This window comes from Stenella coeruleoalba (genome assembly GCF_951394435.1).
Source record: "Stenella coeruleoalba genome assembly, chromosome: 7".
Classification (NCBI taxonomy): Eukaryota; Metazoa; Chordata; class Mammalia; order Artiodactyla; family Delphinidae; genus Stenella; species Stenella coeruleoalba.
The window spans coordinates 67,660,637-67,680,537 of NC_137153.1; the positions used below are offsets into that span (position 1 = coordinate 67,660,637).

General features: G+C 38.6%; 1 protein-coding gene across 7 annotated transcripts in view; it reads right to left on the reverse strand.

Moving 5' to 3' along the window:
- The window catches only part of LOC307188493 (tyrosine-protein kinase JAK2), a 381,641-nt gene that overhangs the window by 52,231 nt on the left and 309,509 nt on the right, over nucleotides 1-19,901 (reverse strand). For all 7 annotated transcript variants that reach the window (XR_013828956.1, XM_079925664.1, XM_079925662.1 and 4 more), the window contains 2 exons: nucleotides 17,583-17,700; nucleotides 2,061-2,206 (listed from right to left, as the gene is read on the reverse strand). Coding sequence is in view for 6 of the 7 variants with exons in the window: in XM_079925664.1 (XP_079781790.1) it covers nucleotides 2,061-2,206; nucleotides 17,583-17,700 (264 nt within the window). In the remaining variant the exon portion in view is untranslated. The remainder of the gene's footprint in view (nucleotides 1-2,060; nucleotides 2,207-17,582; nucleotides 17,701-19,901) is intronic.

Genomic DNA, 19,901 nt, shown 5'->3' on the forward strand with positions numbered 1-19,901 from the left:
AAATACCTAGGAGTAAAGTTACCTAAGGAGGTAAAAGACTTGTATTCAGAAAACAATAAAACACTGATGAGACAAAATGAAGATGACAAACAGATGAAAAGATATACCAGGTTCTTGGACTGGAAGAATTAATACTGTTAAAATGACTATACTACCCAAGGCAATCTACAGATTCAATGCAATCCCTATCAAAATACCAATGGCATTTTTCACAGAACTAGAATAAATAATTTTAAAATTTGTATGGAGACACAAAAGACCCCAAATACCCAAAACATTTTATTTATTTATTTTTTTGCGGTAGTGGGCCTCTCACTGTTGTGGCCTCTCCTGTTGAGAAGCACAGGCTCCGGACGCACAGGCTCAGCGGCCATGGCTCACGGGCCCAGCCACTCCACGGCATGTGGGATCTTCCCGACCGAGGCACAAACCCGTGTCCCCTGCATTGGCAGGCGGACTCTCAACCACTGCGCCACCAGGGAAGCCCCCAAAACATTCTTTAGAAAGAAAAACGGAGCTGGAGGAATCACTCTACCTGACTTCAGACTATCCTACAAAGCTACAGTCATCAAAACAGTATAGCACTGGTACAAAAACAGACACACAGAGATCAATGGAACAGAATAGAGAGCCCAGAAATAAACCCACAGACTTATGGTCAATTAATCTATGACAAAGGAGGCAAAACTATACAATGGAGAAAAGACAGTTCTCAGCAGTGCTGGGGAAACTGGACAGCTAGATCTAAAAGAATGAAATTAGAACATTCTCTAACACCACACACAAAAATAAACTTAAAATGGATTAAAGATCTAAATGTAAGACCATATACTATAAAATTCCTAGAGGAAAACGTAGGTAGAACAGTCTCTGACATAAATTGCAGCAATATTTTTTTGGATCCATCTCCTAAAGCAAAGGAAATAAAAGCAAAAATAAACAAATGGGACCTAATTAAGCTTAAAAGCTTTTGCACAGCACAGGAAACCATCAACAAAATGAAAAGACAACCTACTGAATGGGACAAGATATTTGCAAATGATATGACTGATGAAAGATTAACATCCAACATATATAAACAGCTCACACAACTCAACATCAAAAAATAAATAACCCAATTAAAAAATGGGCAAAAGAACTGAATAAACATATTTCCAAAGAGGAAATGCAGATGGCCATCAGGCACATGAAAAGATGCTCAGTATTGCAAATCATCAGGGAAATGCAAATTGAAGCCACAATGAGATATCACTTCACACCCATCAGAATGGCTATCATCCAAAAAAAAAAAAAAAAAACGCATAACAAATGTTGGAGAGGGAGAATGTAAATTGGTGCTGCCACTGTGGAAAACAGTATGGAGGCTTCTCAAAAAATTACAATTAAAACTACCATAGGACCTAGCAATTCTACTCCTGGGTATACAGCCAAAAGAAACAAAAACACTAATTCAAAAAGATACATGCACCCCAATGTTCACAGCAGCATTATTTACAATTGCCAAGGTATGGAAGCAATGTAAGTGTCCACTAACAGGTCAATGAATAAAGAAGATGTGGTATATACATACGTACATACATACATACACACAATGGAAGACTACTCAGCCATGAAAAAGAATGAAATTTTGCCATTTGCAGCAACACGGATGGACTTGGAGGGCATTATGCTAAGTGAAGTAAGTCAGATAGAGAAAGACAAATACTGTATGGTTTCACTTATATGTGGAATCTAAAAAATACAACAAACTAGTGAATGAAACAAAAAAGAAGCAGCCTTACAGATATGGAGAACAAACTAGTGGTTACCAGTTGGGAGAGGGAAAGGAGGAGGGGATACTATAGGGGTAGAGGGAAAAAAATGATTATGGGATTATATGAAATCATGTGTTTGGAACTTCTGAAAATTGTAAAGCACTATAGAATTTAAAGAATCATTCAATAAAAACAAAAACAACCCACACCAAAAAAAAGTATGGGCAAACACAGAAAACACAAATAACTTATACAAAAACTGTAACTGTTCATATTTATGAATATGGATTTACATAAGGAAATTACCTGACAGAGCTATAGATGTCCAGGGGGGTCTGATCCTTTTCTTTGGCTATTCTCATCATATCTAACACCGCCATCCCAAGACATTCTTCCTGTGTTTCATGAGTAACAGGTACTTTTATCCATCCATGCAAAAAATCATGCCTCCACTAAAGTAAAAAGAAAAGAAATTTAGAAGAAAATATCTCATTAGTTTCACTATCACAGTTTAATCTACTGTTGTATTTTAACGTATAACGTAATTTCCAGAATATATGCATTTAAAAAGAACAAAAACTCCTCTCTTGATTTTGAAACATTTTGCCATAAAATTTTAGTATAAGTTCTTTTGCAAATTGAAACTGATTTAAATTGGGTTCCCAATTATAGAATATATTTATGACATCAATCTATTCATTGTTTATATTCTCAATTATAACTTCTACATCAAAATTACCTAAATTAAAATAGATATTAATTAAATATGTACTGAGTTCCAAATATGCTCAAAGCATTCTACTAAGGACTGTTTTGGCCTTAGTAACATGTGGCCACAGCCTCCAAGGAGACTAAAATGTAGGAGGGACGTGAAACAAGTAAACAAAAAATTATAATGACAGACACTGTATAGTAAGTACCACACAACAGATACCTTAGGAACATAAAAGAAATTGAGATTATATCCAGTAGGGGTAATTAGGGAAGGTTTCACAGAAAATTTTAAATTTTATGTATTCTTTGAACATGAAGACATTTTTGATGAGCACAAAAGAGGATGAGGAAATAGAAGAAATGACACAAAAAGAAAGCACAAGGCATGTTCAGAGATGTGAAGTAGTTTGGTTGGGGCACACAACTGTAAGGGAACAGAGTGAATTAAAACCTGGAAAAGTAAGTTGGGGTCAGACTGCAGGTACCCTTCAATGACTTGATCCTAGAAGCAACACAGAACCATTTTCTTAAAAGCATCTGTTTCTTTTTTTTTTTTAATAAATTTATTTATTTATTTTTGGCTGTGTTGGGTCTTCGTTGCTGCATGCGGGCTTTCTCTAGTTGCGGTAAGCGGGGGCTACTCTTTGTTGCAGTGCACAGGCTTCTCATTGCGGTGGCTTCTCTTGTTGTGGAGCATGGGCTCTAGGCGTGCGGGCTTCAGTAGTTGTGGCTCGCGGGCTCAGTAGTTGTGGCTCGCAGGCTCTAGAGCGCAGGCTCAGTAGTTGTGGCGCATGGGCTTAGCTGCTCCACGGCATGTGGGATCTTCCCGGACCAGGGCTCGAACCCGTGTCCCCTGCATTGGCAGGCAGATTCTTAACCACTGTGCCACCAGGGAATTCCCAAAGCAGCAGTTTCTAAAGAATCTTTTCTTAAAGCATCAAGCCTGTTTCATTGGTAGAAATAGCAATGACAGAAGTGCTTTAAGAAACTAAAGTATTCAAGGAGACTCTTTAAGAGGCTGCAGTAACGGTTCAGATATGAGATAGTAAGGATCTGATGTAGAGAACAGAAGACAGTAAAAGAGTCTGAAAAAACTGCTAACTTCCTAATTATATATAAAGAATGAAGAAAAGAGAAGTTCCAAGATTTTGATCTGGATGATTTAGGGACATGGATAAAATCAGACTGGACATGTAATGGGGAGAAAGAAAGGGGTAGAAGGTTAAAAGCACCAATATTCTAAAAATAATAGCAATTTTCTTTATAAGAAAGGTAAAAGCCATAATATTGGCTGAAATACCAACCAAGGTTTAAACTAAATAAGAGAAATAAAGGATCTTCTATATTTTATATGGGTATCTCCCTTCTTTGCTATGAAAACATCTCATGAAATTAAAGTTTTACATGAATTAAAAAAATTTTACTAAAAGAAATAAATACGCATTTAAAAGTATATTTGTTTAATATAATATGATATCACTTATAGGCAGCATCTAAAAAACAGGGTACAAATGAACTTATCTACAAAAACAGAAATAGAGTTACACATGTAGAAAACAAACTTACAGTTACCAGTGGCTAAGTGGGGGAGGGATAATACGGGAGACTGGGAATGACATATACACACTACTACATATAAAATAGATAACTAATAAGGACCTACTGTGTAGCACAGGGAACTCTACTCAATACTCTGTAATGGCCTATATGGGAGAATAATCCAAAAAGAGTGGCTATATGTATATGTATAACTGATTCACTTTGCTGTACCTGAAACTAACACAACATTGTAAATCAACTATACTCCAATAAAACAATTTTTTTAATATATTTAACTTTCTATTAACAAATTAGAAACGTTTTTGTATAAGAAAATATATTACTTAAAAGACACAAACCATGAAATAACCAGTATTAACCAAACAAAGGCCTAAATGTTTGTAATACAAAATTAATTCATAGACGGAGTTAGATTTCTTTTTGCTCAATTTCAAATACTTATTTCACCACATATTTGAAAATATGTAAGTAAGTCATTCTGATTAAGAAAGAGCTACAGATTAGTAATGACTAGGTAGATTATTTTTAATAGCTTGCTTTTGTTTCATATACTATGTAGGACCAGAGGATAATAAATTCTGTTTATGAGGATATTCTGTGGAACTCATGACCCAAAGATAAAATTAGTGAGAGCAGTGCTAACAAGATAATCAACCAAATATCCATTAGAGAAAAGTTACAAATGAAATACAGTCCCAAATGCCAAAGCATATTATCTTAAACCAGCCTTCCTACTTCCTACAGTATGTATCAATAAAAATTTTGTTTAATTAAAACTGTAGAAAAGTAGTTTTTCATATGGGTAGCTGAAAACAACATTTGAACCAAGAAATTTTATCTGCATTCAGCCAGAAAAATAAGAAAACAGTTACAGTCACAGAATCAAAGATGAACCAAGAAAGAACACAAAGTAAATATCCACTTTTTGGCTGAACATACATGAATTAATTAAAGGTCACTCACATGGCAACAGTATATTTATTGGCTGAGTAGACAAAGTTGATGATATAAAGACAATCTTCAGTAGAAAAATGAATTTAAAAGGGCCATCTCGGGACTTCCCTGGTGGCTCAATGGTTAAGAATATGCCTGCCAATGCAGCGGACACGGGTTCGAGCCCTGGTCTGGGAATATCCCACATGCCACGGAGCAACTAAGCCCGTGAGCCACAACTACTGTGCCTGCGCTCTAGAACCTGTGAACCACAACTACTGAAGCCTGCACGCCTAGAGCCTGTGCTCCGCAACAAGAGAAGCCACTGCAATAAGAAGCTCGTGCACTGCAATGAGGAGTAGCCCCCGCTCACAACTAGAGAAAGCCCATGTGCAGCAACGAAGACCCAACACAGCCAAAAAGGACCATCTCACTTTTAGCTTTTATTTGCTTACTGCTTCCACATCTATCTTTCTACAATACTGTCTTTTATACTGTGCTTTAAAAACTTTAGTGGCTGAACTATTTTTTCAGTTATTTTATAATGTCAACGTTTTCTTACAATCTGGTGATATCACTGATCAAATCTGCTATATTTAGTCTATAATATGCATAAAGTCTAACCTGATATCAATACAATCTGAGAATAAGTTAATTATTACCTTATTTATTTTCTAGGCATGGATTTAGAGAAATAGAAACATTAAATAATAGAAAATTGCATGTGGTAGTTAGTAGACACAATTTAGGATTCTACCGTGAAATTATTTTGCCATCCTAAATAAGAAAATCCCTCCTAGGAAGACAAAACTGTAAATAACCCATAATTTTTCTAGATCAGAAGTATGAGGGGGGGACCTCGAAGATGGCGGAAGAGTAAGACGCGGAGATCACCTTCCTCCCCACAGATACACCAGAAATACATCTACACGTGGAACAACTCCTACAGAACACCTACTGAAGGCTGGCAGACCTCAGACCTCCCAAAAGGCAAGAAACTCCCCACGTACCCGGGTAGGGCAAAAGAAAAAAAGAAAAAACAGAGACAAAAGAATAGGGACGGCACCTGCACCAGTGGGAGGGAGCTGTGAAAGAGGAAAAGTTTCCACACACTAGGAAGCCCCTTCGTGGGCGGAGACTGCGGGAGGCGGAGGGAGGAGCTTTAAAGCCGTGGAGGAGTGCACAGCAACGGGTGCGGAGGGCAAAGCGGGGAGATTCCCGCACAGAGGATCGGTGCCGACCGGCACTCACCAGCCCGAGACGCTTGTCTACTCATCCACCGGGGCGGGCGGGGCTGCGAGGTGAGGCTCGGGTTTTGGTTTCGGACTGAGCGCAGGGAGAGGACTGGGGTTGGTGGCTTGAACATAGCCTGAAGGGGTTTGTGCACCACGGCTAGCCGGGAGGGAGTCCGGGGAAAAGTCTGCACCTGCAGAAGAGGCAAGAGACTTTTTCTTCCCTCTTTGTTTCCTGGTGCGCGAGGAGAGGGGTTTAAGAGCGCTGCTTAAAGGAACTCCAGAGACGGGCGTGACCCGCGACTAAAAGCGCGAACCCCCAGAGACGGGCGCGAGCTGCGGGTAAAAGCGTGGACCCCAGAGACGGGCGCGAGCCGCGGCTGAAAGCACGGACCCCAGGGACAGGCGGGAGACGCTAAGGCTGCTGCTGCCGCCACCAAGGGGCCTGTGTGCGAGCACAGGTCACTATCCACACCCCTCTTCCGCGGAGCCTGTGCAGCCCGCCACTGCCAGGTTCCCGGGATCCAGGGACAACTTCCCCGGGAGAACGCACGGCGGGCCTCAGGCTGGTGCAACGTCACGCCGGCCTCTGCCGCCGCAGGCCCACCCTGCACGCAGTGCCCCTCCCTCCCCCCCGGCCTGAGTGCGCCAGAGCCCCCGAATCAGCGGCTCCTTTAACCCCGTCCTGTCTGAGCAAAAAAAAGACGCCCTCCAGCGACCTACATGCAGAGGCAGGGCCAAATCCAAAGCTGAGCCCCCCAGCTGTGTGAACAAAGAAGAGAAAGGGAAATCTCTCCCAGCAGCCTCAGGAACAGAGGATTAAAGGTCCACAATCAACTTGATGTACCCTGCATCTGTGGAATACATGAATAGACAACGAGTCATCCCAAATTGAGGAGGTGGGCTTCCAGAGCAAGATCTATGATTTTTTCCCCTTTTCCTCTTTTTGTGAATGTGTATGTGTATGCTTCTGTGTGAGTTATTGTCTGTATAGTTTTGCTTCCACCATTTGTCCTAGGGTTCTATCCGTCCATGGTTTTTTAAATTTTTTTTCTTAAATAATTTTAATTTTAATAACTTTATTATACTTTACCTTCGTTCTTTCTTTCCTTCCTTCCTTCCCTCCTTTAGACAACGAATCATCCCAAATTGAGGAGGTGGTCTCTGAGAGCAAGATTTATGATTTTTTCCCTTTTACCTCTTTTTGTGAGGGTGTATGTGTATGCTTCTGTGTAAGATTTTGTCTGTATAGCTTTGCTTCCAACATTTGTCCTAAGGTTCTATCCGTCCCTTTTTTTTTCTTTTTCTAAATAAGAATTATTTAATTCAATAACTTTATTATACTTTATTTTATTTTACTGTATCTTCTTTCTGTTTTTCCTTCTTTCCCTCCTTCCTTCCTCCCTCCCTCCCTCCCTCCTTTCTTTCCTTCTTGTCTTTTCTTCTTTACTTATTTCTTTCTTTCTTCCTTCCTTCCTTCCTTCCTTCCTTCCTTCCTTCCCTCCTTTCCTTCTTTCTTTCTTCATACTTCTACTAATTCTCTCTACTTTTTCTCCCTTTTATTCTGAGCCGTGTAGATGAAAGGCTCTTGGTGCTCCAGCCAGGAGTCAGGGCTCTGCCTCTGAGGTAGGAGAGCCAACTTCAGGACACTGGTCAACAAGAGACCTCCCAGCTCCACATAATATCAAATGGCGAAAATCTCCCAGAGACCTCCATCTTAACACCAGCACCCAGCTTCACTCAACGACCAGCAAGCTACAGTGCTGGACAACCTATGCCAAACAACTAGCAAAACAGGAACACAACCCCACCCATTAGCAGAGAGGCTGCCTAAAATCATAATAAGGCCACAGACACCCCAAAACACACCAACACACGTGAACCTGCCCACTAGAGAGACAAGATCCAGCCTCATCCACCACAACACAGGCACTAGTTCCCTCCACCAGGAAGCCTACACAACCCACTGAACCAACCTTAGCCACTGGAGACAGACATCAAAAACAGCAGGAACTACGAACCTGCAGCCTGCAAAAAGGAGACCCCAAACACAGTAAAATAAGCAAAATGAGAAGATAGAAAAACAAACACCACATGAAGGAGCAAGATAAAAATGCACCAGACCTAACAAATGAAGAGGAAATAGGCAGTCTACCTGAAAAAGAATTCAGAATAATGATAGTAAGGATGATCCAAAATCTTGGAAATAGAATGGACAAAATGCAAGAAACAGTTAACAAGGACCTAGAAGAAATAAAGATGAAACAAGCAACGATGAACACCACAATAAATGAAATTAAAAGTACTCTAGATGGGATCAATAGCAGAATAATTGAGGCAGAAGAACGGATAAGTGACCTGGAAGATAAAATAGTGGAAATAACTACTGCAGAGCAGAATAAAGAAAAAAGAATGAAAAGAACTGAGGACAGTCTCAGAGACCACTGGGACAACATTAAACGCACCAACATTCGAATTATAGGGGTTCCAGAAGAAGAAGAGAAAAAGAAAGGGACTTAGAAAATATTTGAAGAGATTATAGTTGAAAAGTTCCCTAATATGGGAAAGGAAATAGTTAATCAAGTCCAGGAAGCACAGAGAGTCCCATACAGGATAAATCCAAGGAGAAATACTCCAAGACACATATTAATCAAACTGTCAAAAATTAAATACAAAGAAAGCACAAAAAAGCAGCAAGGGAAAAACAACAAATAACACACAAGGGAATCCCCATAAGGTTAACAGCTGATCTCTCAGCAGAAACCCTACAAGCCAGAAGGGACTGGCAGGACATACTGAAGAGATGAAGGAGAAAAACGTGCAACCAAGACTACTCTACCCAGCAAGGATCTCATTCAGATTTGATGGAGAAATTAAAACCTTTACAGACAAGCAAAAACTGAGAGTTCAGCACCACCAAACCAGCTTTACAACAAATGCTAAAGGAACTTCTCTAGACAAGAAACACAAGAGAAGAAAAAGACCTATAATAACGAACCCAAAACAATTTAGAAAATGGGAATAGGAACATACATATCGATAACTACCTTAAATGTAAATGGACTAAATGCTCCCACCAAAAGATACAGATTGGCTGAATGGATACAAAAACAAGACCCTTACATATGCTGTTTACAAGAGACCCACTTCAGACCTAGAGACACATACAGACTGAAAGTAAGGGGATGGAAAAAGATATTCCATGCAAATGGAAACCAAAAGAAAGCTGGAATAGCAATTCTCATTATCAGACAAAATAGACTTTAAAATAAGGACTATTAGAAGAGACAAAGAAGGACACTACATAATGATCAAGGGATCAATCCAAGAAGAAGATATAACAATTGTAAGTATTTATGCACCCAACATAGGAGCACCTCAATACATAAGGCAAATACTAACAGCCATAAAAGGGGAAATCGACAGTAACACATTCATAGTAGGAGACTTAACACCCCAGTTTCACCAATGGACAGATCATCCAAAATGAAAAAAAATAAGGAAACACAAGCTTTAAATGATACATTAAACCAGACGGACTTAATTGATATTTATAGGACACTCCATCCAAAAACAACAGAATATACATTTTTCTCAAGTGCTCATGGAACATTCTCCAGGATAGATCATATCTTGGGTCACAAATCAAGCCTTGGTAAATTTAAGAAAATTGAAATTGTATCAAGTATCTTATCTGACCACAACGCCATGAGACTAGATATCAATTACAGGAAAAGATCTGCAAAAAATACAAACACATGGAGGCTAAACAATACACTACTTAATAATGAAGTGATCACTGAAGAAATCAAAGAGGAAATAAAAAAATACCTAGAAACAAATGACAATGGAGACACGATGACCCAAAACCTATGGGATGCAGCAAAAGCAGTTCTAAGGGGGAAGTTTATAGCAATAAAAGCCCACCTTAAGAAGCAGGAAACATCTTGAATAAGCAACCTAACCTTGCACCTCAAGCAATTAGAGAAAGAAGAAGAAAAAAACCCCAAAGCTAGCAGAAGGAAAGAAATCATAAAAATCATATCAGAAATAAATGAAAAAGAAATGAAGGAAACAGTAGCAAAGATCAATAAAACTAAAAGCTGGTTCTTTGAGAAGATAAACAAAATAGATAAACCACTAGCCAGACTCATCAAGAAAAAAAGGGAGAAGACTCAAATCAATAGAATTAGAAATGAAAAAGGAGAAGTAACAACTGACACTGCAGAAATACAAAAGATCATGAGAGATTACTACAAGCAACTCTATGCCAATAAAATGGACAATCTGGAAGAAATGGACAAATTCTTAGAAATGCACAATCTGCCAAGACTGAATCAGGAAGAAATAGAAAATATGAACAGATCAATCACAAGCACTGAAATTAAAACTGTGATTAAAAATCTTCCAACAAACAAAAGCCCAGGACCAGATGGCTTCACAGGCGAATTCTATCAAACATTTAGAGAAGAGCTAACACCTATCCTTCTCAAACTCTTCCAAAATATAGCAAAGGGAGGAACACTCCCAAATTCCTTCTACGAGGCCACCATCACCTTGATACCAAAACCAGACAAGGATGACACAAAGAAAGAAAACTATAGGCCAATATCACTGATGAACATAGATGCAAAAATCCTCAACAAAATACTAGCAAACAGAATCCAACAGCACATTAAAATGATCATATACCATGATCAAGTGGGGTTTATTCCAGGAATGCAAGGATTCTTCAATATACGCAAATCTCTCAATGGGATAAACCACAGTAACAAATTGAAGGAGAAAAACCATATGATCATCTCAATAGATGCAGAGAAAGCTTTTGACAAAATTCAACACCCATTTATGATAAAAACCCTGCAGAAAGTAGGCATAGAGGGAACTTTCCTCAACATAATAAGGGCCATATATGACAAGCCCACAGCCAACATCATCCTCAGTGGTGAAAAACTGAAAGCGTTTCCACTAAGATCAGGAACAAGACAAGGCTGCCCACTCTCACCAGTCTTATTCAACATAGTTTTGGAAGTTTTGGCCACAGCAATCAGAGAAGAAAAGGAAATAAAAGGAATCCAAATCAGAAAAGAAGAAGTAAAGCTGTCACTGTTTGCAGATGCCATGATACTATACATAGAGAATCCTAAAGATGCTACCAGAAAACTACTAGAGCTAATCAATGAATTTGGTAAACTAGCAGGATACAAAATTAATGCACAGAAATCTCTGGCATTCCTATATACTAATGATGAAAAATCTGAAAGAGAAATCAAGAAAACACTCCCATTTACCACTGCAACAAAAAGAATAAAATATCTAGGAATAAACCTACCTAAGGAGACAAAAGACCTGTATGCAGAAAATTAGACACTGATGAAAGAAATTAAAGATGATACAAATAGATGGAGAGATATATCATGTCCTTGGATTGGAAGAATCAACATTGTGACAATGACTCTACTACCCAAAGCAATCTATAGATTCAATGCAATCCCTATCAAACTACCACTGGCATTTTTCACAGAACTAGAACAAAAAATTTTGCAATTTGTATGGAAACACTAAAGACCCCGAATATCCAAAGCAATCTTGAGGACGAAAAAAGAAGCTGGAGGAATCAGGCTCCCTGACTTCAGACTATACTACAAAGCTACAGTAATCAAGACAGTATGCTACTGGCACAAAAACAGAAAGATAGATCAATGGAACAGGATAGAAAGCCCAGAGATAAACCCACGCACATATGGACACCTTATCTTTGATAAAGGTGGCAGGAATATACAGTGGAGAAAGGACAGCCTCTTCAATAAGTGGTGCTGGGAAAACTGGACAGATACATGTAAAAGTATGAGATTAGATCACTCCCTCACACCATACACAAAAATAAGCTCAAAATGGATTAAAGACCTAAATGCAAGGCAAGAAACTATCAAACTCTTAGAGGAAAACATAGGCAGAACACTCTGTGACATAAATCACAGCAAGATCCTTTCTGACCCACCTCCTAGAGTAATGGAAATAAAAACAAAAATAAACAAATGGGACCTAATGAAACTTCAAAGCTTTTACACAGCAAAGGAAACCATAAACAAGACCAAAAGACAACCCTCAGAATGGGAGAAAATATTTGCAAATGAAGCAACTGACAAAGGATTAATCTCCAAAATTTACAAGCAGCTCATGCAGTTCAATAACAAAAAAACAAACAACCCAATCCAAAAATGGGCAGAAGACCTAAACAGACATTTCTCCAAAGAAGATATACAGACTGCCAACAAACACATGAAAGAATGCTCAACATCATTAATCATTACAGAAATGCAAATCAAAACTACAATGAGATATCATCTCACACCAGTCAGAATGGCCATCATCAAAAAATCTAGAAACAATAAATGCTGGAGAGGGTGTGGAGAAAAGGAAACACTCTTGCACTGCTGGTGGGAATGTGAATTGGTTCAGCCACTATGGAGAACAGTATGGAGGTTCCTTAAAAAACTACAAATAGAACTACCATATGACCCAGCAATCCCACTACTTGGCATATACCCTGAGAAAACCAAAATTCAAGAAGAGTCATATACCAAAATGTTCACTGCAGCTCTATTTACAATAGCCCGGAGATGGAAACAACCTAAGTGCCCATCATCGGATGAGTGGATAAAGAAGATGTGGCACATATATACAATGGAATATTACTCAGCCATAAAAAGAAATGAAATTGAGCTATTTGTAATGAGGTGGATAGACCTAGAGTCTGTCATACAGAGTGAAGTAAGTCAGAAAGAAAAAGACAAATACCGTATGCTAACACATATATATGGAATTTAAGAAGACAAAAAAATGTCATGAAGAACCTAGGGGTAAGACAGGAATAAAGACACAGACCTACTGGAGAACGGACTTGAGGATATGGGGAGGGGGAAGGGTGAGCTGTGACAGGGAGAGAGAGAGTCATGGACATATACACACTAACAAACGTAAGGTAGATAGCTAGTGGGAAGCAGCCGCATGGTACAGGGAGATCAGCTAGGTGCTTTGTTACCGCCTGGAGGGGTGGGATAGGGAGGGTGGGAGGGAGGGAGACGCAAGAGGGAAGAGATATGGGAACATGTGTGTATGTATAACTGATTCACTTTGTTATAAAGCAGAAACTAACACACCATTGTAAAGCAATTATACCCCAATAAAGATGTTAAAAAAAAAAGCAAAAAAAAGAAAAGAAGTATGAGATGTCATAGTAGTAATATTAGGGTAAAGTAGATCAATGAATAGTTTAGGAAAACTTGCCTTATTAATGGAACTTAACTAGCATTCCATCAAAATAAACCAGATCTGCAGAATAGATGAAATAATATAATTCTAAAAGCAGTATAAAGTCATAACTTCATAGTACACTCTTCTCAGAGGCCTGTCTCTTTTCTTTCTTTCTTTTTTTTTTTAATGCGGTACACGGGCCTCTCACTGCCGTGGCCTCTCCTGTTGCAGAGCACAGGCTCCGGACACACAGGCTCAGCGGCCATGGCTCACGGGCCCAGCCGCTCTGCGGCATGCGGGATCCTCCCGGACCGGGGCATGAACCCATGTCCCCTGCATCGGCAGGCAGACTCCCAACCACTGAGGCACCAGGGAAGCCCTCTCTCTTTTCTTAATGACTACTGAAACAAAGGAAGCTGTAAAAAGTTGGTTGGTTTTCAAATGGTTTTTGACAAGAGCAACAAGACCATTCAGCAGAGAAAGGATAGTCTTTTCAACAAATGGTGCTGAAAAAACTGGATATCCACATGCAAAACAATGAAGATGGACCCTTACCTTACACCATACAAAAATTACCTCAAACATAAAACTGTCATTATATGCAGGTGACATGACACTAGATGCAGAAAACCCTGAAGACTCCACACAAAAACTACTAGAACTGATAAACGAATTCAGCAAGGTAGCAGAATAAAAGATTAACATACAGAACGGTTGCATTTCTTTACACTAAAAATGAAATATCAGAAAAGGAACGTTAAAAAACCATCCCTTTAAAAACCACATCCAAGAAAATAAAATAATTAGGAATAAAGCTGATCAAGGAGGTGAAAGACTTATATGCTGAAAACTATAAAACATTAATAAAGGAAACTGAAGATGATTCAAAGAAATACAAAGATATCCCATGCTCTTGGATTGGAAGAATTAATATTGTTAAAATGGCCATACTACCCAGAGAAATCTACAGATTTAATGCAATCCCTTCAAATTACCCATGACATTTTTCACAGAACTAATAATCCTAATTTTTATTTTTTAGTTTTGGCTGTGCCGTGCAGCCTGCAGGATTCTTAGTTCCTGACCAGGGACTGAACCTGGGCCCCAGCATTGAAAGTGCCAAGTCCTAACCACTAGACCACCAGGGAATTCCCAAATAATCCTAAAATTTGTATGAAACCATAAAAGACCCAGAATTGCCAGAGCAATCCTGAGGAAAAAGAGCAAAGCAGGAGGCATAACCCTCCCAGACTTCAGACAATATTAAAAGCTACAGTAATCAAAATAGTGTGGTACTGGTACAAAAACAGACATATGGATCAGTGGAACAGAATATAGAGCCCAGAAATAAACCCACACACCTACAGTCAATTAATCTTCAACAAAGGAGACAAGAATATACGATGGAAAAAAGTCTCTTCAGCAAGTGGTGTTGGGAAAGTTGGACTGCTGCATGTAAATCAATGAAATTAGAAGACACCCTCACGCTGTATACACAAATAAACTCAAAATGGCTTAAAGACTTAAATATAAGACATGATACCAGAAAACTCCTAGAAGAGAACATAGGCAAAACATTCTCTGACATAAATCATACCAATGGTCTGTTTACCAAGGCAATAGAAATAAAAGCAAAACCGAACAACTGGGACCTAGTCCAAACTTACAAGCTTTTACATAGCAAAGGAAACCATAACACAATGAAAAGACAATCTACAGAATGGGAGAAAATACCTGCAAATGATGTGACAAACAAGGGCTTAATTTCCAAAATATACAAATAGCTCATACAATTCAATAACAACAAAACAAATAACCTAATTGAAAAATGGGCAGAAGATATAAATAGACATTTCTCCAAAGAAGACATACAGGTAGCCAACAGGCACATGAACAGATGTTCCACATCATTAATTGTGAGTGAAATGCAAATCGAAACTACGAGATACCACCTCACACTTGTCAGAATAGCTATCATTAAAAAGTCTACGAGTAACAAATGCTGGAGAGGATGTGGAGAAAAGGGAACCCTCCTACACTATTGGAGGGAATGTAAGTTGGTGCAGCCACTATGGAGAACAGTATGGAGGTAGCTCAAAACTAAAAATAGAGTTGCCATATGATCCAGCAATCCCACTCCTGGCATATATCTGGAAAAAACTATAATTCAAAAAGATACATGCAGGGCTTCCCTGGTGGCACAGTGGTTGAGAGTCCGCCTGCCGATGCAGGGCACACAGGTTCGTGCCCCGGTCCGGGAAGATCCCACATGCCGTGGAGCGGCTGGGCCCATGAGCCATGGCCACTGAGCCTGCACGTCCGGAGCCTGTGCTCTGCAACAGGAGAGGCCACAACAGTGAGAGGCCCGCGTACCGCAAAAAAAAAAAAAAAAAAAAAAAAACACAACGAGATACCACTTCACACCTATCAGAATGGCCATCATCAGAAAAGCAGAAAGTAAGTGTTGGTGAGGATGTGGAATGCTGGGTGCTGCTGGTAATAATGTAAAACGGTGCTGCTGCTATGGAAAACAATATGGCAGTTCCTCAAAAAAATTAAATATACAACTACCATATCATCTAGTAATCCCACTTCTGGATAGATATCCAAAAGAATTGAAAGTAAGATCTCAGAGAGATATCTGTACACCCATGTTCGTTGCAGTGTTATTCATAAGAACCAAAAGGTAGAAGCAACCCAACTATCCAACAAGAGATGAATGGGTAAACAAAATGTGGTACATACAATACAGTATTATTCAGCCTTAAAAAGGAATGAGATTCTGACACATGCTACAACATGGTTGAATCCTGAAGACATTATGGTAAGAGAAATAAGCCAGTCTCAAAAGAGTAAATACTGTATAATTCCACTTATATGAGCTACCTGGAATAAGCAAATTCATAGAGACAGAAAGTAGAAAGGTGGCTGCCAGGGGTCAGGAGGAGAGGGGAATGAGAAGTTATTTTTTAATGGGTATAAAGTTTCAATTTAGGAAGATGAAAAATGTTCTGGAGATGGATGGTGGTAATGGGTGCAGAACAATATGAAGGTACTGGGCTTCCCTGGTGGCGCAGTGGCTGAGAGTCCACCTGCTGATGCAGGGGACACGGGTTCGTGCCCCAGTCCAGGAAGATCCCACATGCCACGGAGCGGCTGGGCCCATGAGCCATGGCCTCTGAGCCTGCGCGTCCGGAGCCTGTGCTCCACAACGGGAGAGGCCACAACAGTGAGAGGCACGCGTACCGAAAAAAAAAGAAAAAAAAAAAAATGAAGGTACTGAATTAATGCCACTGATTTGACCACTTAAAAATGGTTAAAATAGTAAATTTTATTAAGTACATTTTACCCCCTCACACACAAAAAAGTTGGTTGCTCTCATATTGCAAAAGAGAAATATTTTTCAATTTGTTGCTCACAAACTGAACTAGCCCTACTACACATGTTAGAAATGTGAGCTATGAGGATCTGTGAGGTTATTTCCCATGATATTAGCAGATCTGATTTAGAACTCCTTGATCTGATACCTTGGGGATATCAAGAGTGTATCTTTACACAAAAGCACTAATCAAGGCAATAGATAAAAGCATTTAAAAATGTTCAAAAACACCACAAAAATTTAACAATATTAATAAACAACTGGAACACAGTTCTCAGACTAAGTATCAACAACCAGCCACCCTCCTATGAGGGGCTACACAAACTACTGTAGTTCATTTTTTATGCAATTACTTACATTCTTCACATTTTACAACCCACTAATTAAGTCTGAAATTGTTTAGGAATTTAAAAAAATTTTTCTCTAAAGAAATTTCACTGTCCTATATTCCAGCCACTTAGGTCTACATGAATCATGTTGTAAAACTCAGTCTAAACTTGTGAAATCCTTAAAATGATCTAAAGCACTAAAATAAAAAGAAAATTCAAAAGGGGCAATTCTAGGAATCTTTATAAGATAGATTCTATTATCCATAAACCATGGGATTAAAAATTAGTGATAAAAGACTCAATTTTGTTACCTTTCTGCACCTGCTATGCAGACAGAACATCAATTTTCCCATATGTGAATATTTTTCTGATTAAGAGATACATTTACATGGCCAGATATGTATCATTTAACACATGTACATACCTGAGCAAAAAGGTAAGACATGACAAAGTCATCAAGAAGAGGAGCTTCAGCACCTCGAGATATTCCATGCCTATAGGTTCTGTTGCTGCCATTACAATACCAGTAAGGAAAGTAAAATCTACAAGACAATTAAAACAATCAGTCAGCCTCTAACAGTTCTAATATAAACATACTATATATATATAACCACTTCCGATCTACCAGAAGGTATTATCCCATAATCAGAAAACACAACTAACAGTGTTAAATACAAAGTGAGGACAAAAGGAAATATGGGTAAAGCCATGGTAATAATACAGCCAGAAAATACAAGAAACATAAGTTTAAAATCCATATTCTGCCTTCTTCCATGAACAGAACATAGAAGCAAATAATAGAAAATAGAGAAATGTAGAAATAAAACATTAACAAAAAAAATTTTAGTATGGACACCAGGGGGAAAAGCGGGGTGGGGTGGTAGTGGTGGGATGAATTGGGAGATTGGGAATGACATAAATACACTAATATGTATAAAATAGATAATTAATAAGAAACTGCTCTATTAAAAAAATAAAATAAAATTCAAAAAAAAATTTTTAATGTAATTCTAGGAACATCAGTAGAGGAATGTGAAAATGCTAATTTGGTGTGAAAACAAATAATTGCTTCTTCTTTAAAGAAACAGAGATTACATAAAAAAGAATGAAATAATGCCGTTTGCAGCTACACAGACAGACCTAGAGATTATCATATTAAGCGAAGCCAGTCAGAAAGAGAAAGAGAAATACCATATGATATCACTTATCTGTGGAATCTAAAATATGACACAAATGAACTTATCTATGGAACAGAAACAGACTCACAGACATAGAGAAGACTTGTGGTCGCCAAAGGGGAAGGGGAGTGAGGGAGGGTTGGATTGTGAGTTTGGGGTTAGCAGATGCAAACTATTATACATAGGATGGATAAACAAGGTCCTACTATATAGCACAGGGATAGTCAATATCCTGTAATAAGCTATAATGGAAAAGAATATGAAAAAGAATATATATAAATATGTATAACTGAATCACTTTACTGTACACAAGAAACTAACACAACATTGTGAATCGACTATACTTCAGTTAAAAAAAATGGAGGTTACAAACTTGTCCTTCAGAGAAACAAAAAAATTCTATATTGCTTTTTTTATTTACAGCTCTACTGAGATAAAATTCACATAAAGTTCACTCATTTAAAGTATACAATTCAATGTTTTTAGTATATTCAAAGCACTGTACAGACATCACCACAACCTAACTTTAGAACATCTTTATCTTCCATAAAAGAAATTCCCTACCCAAGCCACCTTTATCTACTCCTCAGCCCTAAGTTACCACTAGTCTACCTCTATAAATTTGTCTATTCTGCATATTTTATATAAATGGAATCATATAATATGTGGCTTTTTCTACCTTCTTTCACTTAGCATAATGTTTTCAAGGATCATCCACATTTATAGCAGTATCAGTACTTCATTTCTTTTTATTGCCCAATTAAATTCCCATTGTATGGATAAACCACATTTTGCTTAACCATTCATGACTTCATGGACATTTGGTTTGTTTCCATCTTTTTGCTATTGTGAATAATGTTGCTATGAATAATCATATACAAGTTTTCTTTCCTGTGGAAGTATGTTTTCATTTCTCTTGCATATATACCTAGGGTGGCACTGCTGAATCATATGATAATTCTATGTTTATCTTTTAAAGGAGTAGCCAAACTGTCTTTCAAAGCAGCGCTATTTTATACTTCTAACAATGTATGAGTGTCCCAATAGGTCACATCCTTGCCAACACTTGGGTGGAGAGTTTAGCTAAGTTACTCTATGGTGCTGCTGACTCAGCATTCATTTTGTTTCGTCAAGAGTCCTGTAGTGACCTTAAACTGACATTAGCTCCCACACAAACGCATGCCCTAGAGAACAACTTGCAGAGTCACAAGCAAATGTAAGTTCCTTATACGACTTCCCCAACAGTCTCTGTGATCAACACTCATCCCTGCCTCCCAGTGCCTAGTCCTATGCACCTCTTCAATAAGATCCCTACGTGGCTTACCAAAACCCAACTCTTTTGAATTGACCAGTCTGGCCTTAGTCCAGGAACCTCAAGGCACTCTACACTTAAACCCTAATAAAGGCACATGCTCCAGGTCCTGACTCTCTCTATCTGCACTGTGCCTTGACCTCTCCATGTGACCCCTTAAGGCATGTGGGTACTTCCTCAAGAACCTGTGAGTAATGAACTTTTTTCTACTTCAATTCCTCTTGTAGTCTGTTGTTGAAATGTGGCTCACCAT